Raw genomic sequence first — 3,920 nt, 5'->3', positions numbered from 1 at the left:
GAAAGCTCACGGAAAAAACGAAGACATGTAGCTGTAAATGTGTCTTAAGTTCGTGAGCAAAGTCTATGAGTAGGCCTCACTGTACCCTTTTTGATGTACGTAGATCTACTAGAAAATTTTATGCATATCACCACTTGTGATACACCACAATCTTGTCCCATTGTTGCTCCTTTGCCCAGAAGCTCGATAGACGCATGCACGGACTTTCACATTTAAAACTATACCAAAAACTAACACCAAATTCTAATATTGTTAGATATTCTTGCTGTGCGGTCAACATCAAAACGTTGTGAAATCTCTGTTTTATGTAATGAATAAATTCTTACCACGTTAGAGTGCTCGAGGTAGTAGTGCCGCACAAGGATGAGGAAAGAAGGATGTTCCGATTTGAATTTCCTGGCCTTTTCAGAGCATCAGAAGGGTTTGTACATCTAGATCTAAGATGAATCTGCTCAAAAGGGGTAGCTCTTTTTTCAGACTCTTTGACCTTGCCTGAAAAATGTGAAACAAGAGACCTGTTCAATCATTTGAGCGATTGAAAGTGGATAGGAGTTATAATTAAGGGAAATAAATCGTACCACTGTAGTCTAGTGATGAACGATACGGGTGCAAGTACTCCTTGAGCTTCGAAGTCCTTCTATCTCCTGAATAAGAGCCTTTAGCTTCATAATATGGCATTGGCAAACGGGCACTGGACTTATTTCGATCTTGGCTAACAGGATCGGATTTCGTCATCAGCTTATCAGAAGAAGCCAAGCACGATGGCGACTTCATTTCCCTCCTTTCTCCAGGCGAAATGTACTCACCCAATTCTGTCAAGACATCATCGGTTTCGACCACCTTGGGCTCTGCTAATTTTTCAGGAGCTACGGGTTTCCGGGGATATTCTATCTCAGACGCACTTTTATCGAATATTAGGACATGAAAGATTGAGCCCCATTCATATCTAAAGACTATCAAATGTCCATGATTGATGGAGTAATAATCTAAGAAATTCTTCCATCCTTTGCTAATCCATACCCTGTCATCACACTTCTCTAGTTCCACTGGCCAATTTGCATCCCCTGCAACTTTAAGAAGCAAGAGGTTTGGCAGGCGGTCTCCATATTTTGCTATGAACCTCTTAGGTATCATCTGCGATGAAATTTCAAGTCTATGTAATTAGAAAATGTAGAACCGCAAGATATTAGATGTATCAACTCCGTGAGAACCCCGTGCATCACAACTGTTAGAACCAGATCATTGGATTATATCAGTCCCATAAGAGACAGAGATGCACGAGGCTCGTGTGAACCAGGTGCCCATTTGAAAGTCATCGCTTAATAGATAAGTTGGCGAAATTCGCCATTTTCAGGACAGACTACCAATACATATATACTCATACTTCAACGCATAGAAACAGTAAAAAAGAGAGAGAAATAATAGCAAGAACTGAAATATGAGTGCAGAGAGCATACAAGCTTTCCACTTTGGAGAGAGTCGGAGAGTATGATCTTGAAGAAATGAGGTGTCTCCAGCGGCTTATACCGCTGCCGGGGATGCGAGACATTCATCATCACCCTTCAATGGCTTCTTTCAGATGTCAAGCATTCGGATGCTTCAGCCCCTAGTTTTTTTTAACTTTTTTTGGCTGAAAGCTTGGCGTAGCTGATTTTACTCAATTGCGGTAGTGAATAAGTGGTGATGATTTGGGGTGAGAAGGAGCAAACATGAATCGATAAGAGCCAAGAGAAAGTTCATTGAACGTGGCTTTTGATTTAGTCGGAGCTCATCGGCCATAGCGAAAGGTCAATCAAAAATCGAAGAGAGTGAATGGGAGTTAATAAAATGGTTTTATTGTCGGTCATCGGGTTATCAAAAAAATTAATTAAGTAAACTTTACAATTTTCAATGCAATAGCTGTTCTCTTATTATGTGCAACCACTGCATGCGAAGTATCCGAATTAATACACGAAAATGATTTTTTTTTTTAATGATAATCAGATTTCTTCAGATAATGAAATATACTTAGCTTTTGTTCACGCTATTTGCTTTTATTTCACCAGAAGATGAATAGTTCATTTCCAAGACTGCTTGTTAAATAAAATTGTTATTCTGACTATGTTTGTATCTGGTCTTTGTAGAAGACAAAAAAGATTTTTGTTTGGTCTTTGTAGATTTGGTTTAAAATACGAGATTTGGTGGGATTACAGCCTATTATTCTAAAAACTTAAACTATTAGATAAACACGTATTTTAATATTTTATTATTCCAACACTCCTTCTCACACTTAGTTTGGTCTTTTTGTCTAATATCAAATGGAGACATATTTAATTGTGAAGACAAATGAGGTATGAAAAGATTTGAACTCAAGACTTCTAGCTTTGATACCATGTTAATGTTTAGAGTCAGAGAGAAAACAGCGACAAAGTATTTGCGGTGGCTCAACCCCAATTAGGGTGAATGATATGTATTTATAGGAGTGGTTAATTATAGAAATGGTATCAGTAGAAATATAATTACAAAAATACCCTATAATACATATAAGATACACATTAATATGCACACAAGGGTCCAAATACATATCATTTGAATGGTTCTAAAATAAAAAAAGAATTCATGTTACATATATAATGGTTGCGGTGATAACTTATAAATGATGCGTATAACGTCATTTTTCCTGAGGCCTGAAATGCTATCTTCACGTTTTATTTCTTCCGAAAGGTAGAAAACTCTGTTGTGTAAGGGTCCAAAGCAGAGTTCAGTGATGCAGAATGCAGTTTATTTTCTGGAATTATCTGATGGATGTAGAATTGTTTTTGTTGTGCTTCATGAAAAGTTGGGACCCGTGGTGTTTGGGATAACTATTTATTCATGGGATGCGCAAACATTTAGCTACTTTGTTCATAGTAAAATGCATATTACAACTAGAACGACGATAAGGTGACGGAGCTGTCACTGGGAGGCAAGCAACAGGTGCTTCCGTCACCACAAAAGTTCCTAGATTACAACTCTATTGTTCCGGGCCATTGATACTCTCGATGTGAACGAAACTCGCCTTCCATCGGCGATCAAATATCCCGCCAATCCCGTACATGGTGAAAATTCGAAAGCCGAATGCGAATTTCCCCAGCTCAAGAAGGAAGAAACGGCAAATATCTCGGTCAAAATGTCGGAGGATTGTTAGCCTAGCCGAATAACGAGTGAAAAACCAAAATAGGCTTATGGGGAGGTGAGTTCTGGTCTGGTTGGTGAAGGTACTAACTATTCCCAGGAACATCTAAAATCTACCGACTCTCGATCGGGAGGCAGCGAGTTCTCAAGTTCGAAGAGGAACAGAACTCTGATTTGTTCTTCAAAAAACAGAGATGGTATTGACTATAATCAAGATTCATCAGTTTCATTGGTGTCATTTTCTTCTCTCAAGCTCTCGTTTTGCAGCCTTTTGGAACTTTACTTCTTGCCTTGTTTGTTCTTTGGTTCTACTCCAATGTCCCCAAGGGAGATTCCTTAGGTGAAAGGAGGATATGTTGACCTCTTGTCAATCAGTTCATGCGCTCATTCATCTCTGAACTGCGGTACAGGCATACGGTCTGTCATTTCAGAATATGATGGATGTTCCCCATGTCTCTTACGGCTACTTACAGGCGTCATCAGCAAGTATGAAGGGAGTGCAAGCTCTTTTCCTATAGATTGAAAGGGCTAAGTCCGCCTGCTCTCAAAATGGCCAGGAAGTTCAAATCAGTGTGCCCGGCATTTGTAATCTTGATGTCTTCTTGTTGTCTGAGAGACGCCAGTGTGGTAAGACTCTGCACGACCTAACTGCACATGGAAAAACTGCGAAGAGTACATATTTTCAGGCTTGACTTCTTTCCCCATGCTTTCTCCTAAGAATATTTGCTGCTTCGTGTCCATGGCCTGAATTCATTTTGTTAAGGCTG

At 39.4% G+C, this 3,920-nt stretch overlaps 1 protein-coding gene across 1 annotated transcript; it reads right to left on the bottom strand.

The window, feature by feature from the left end:
* Positions 1-322: 322 nt before the first annotated feature.
* LOC108955158 (B3 domain-containing protein At3g18960-like) lies at positions 323-1,134 on the bottom strand. Its single transcript, XM_018862340.2, has 2 exons — positions 579-1,134; positions 323-492 (listed from the first exon to the last, which is right to left on the bottom strand). Exons 1-2 carry the CDS (start codon positions 1,132-1,134, stop codon positions 323-325), a joined length of 726 nt encoding a protein of 241 aa, XP_018717885.2.
* Between the last annotated feature and the right edge of the window lie 2,786 nt (positions 1,135-3,920).

This window comes from Eucalyptus grandis, chromosome 9 (assembly GCF_016545825.1).
Source record: "Eucalyptus grandis isolate ANBG69807.140 chromosome 9, ASM1654582v1, whole genome shotgun sequence".
Classification (NCBI taxonomy): domain Eukaryota; kingdom Viridiplantae; phylum Streptophyta; class Magnoliopsida; order Myrtales; family Myrtaceae; genus Eucalyptus; species Eucalyptus grandis.
The sequence above is the reverse complement of the archived record's forward strand: the minus strand, read 5'-3'. Positions and strand labels throughout refer to the sequence as shown.

Coding starts and splice junctions, on each gene's coding strand:
- LOC108955158 (XM_018862340.2), bottom strand. CDS start 1,134: ATGATACCTAAGAGGTTCATAGCAAAATATGGAGACCGCCTGCCAAAC. Junction 493..578: donor TTCATCACTAGACTACAGTG/GTACGATTTATT, acceptor CACATTTTTCAG/GCAAGGTCAAAGAGTCTGAA.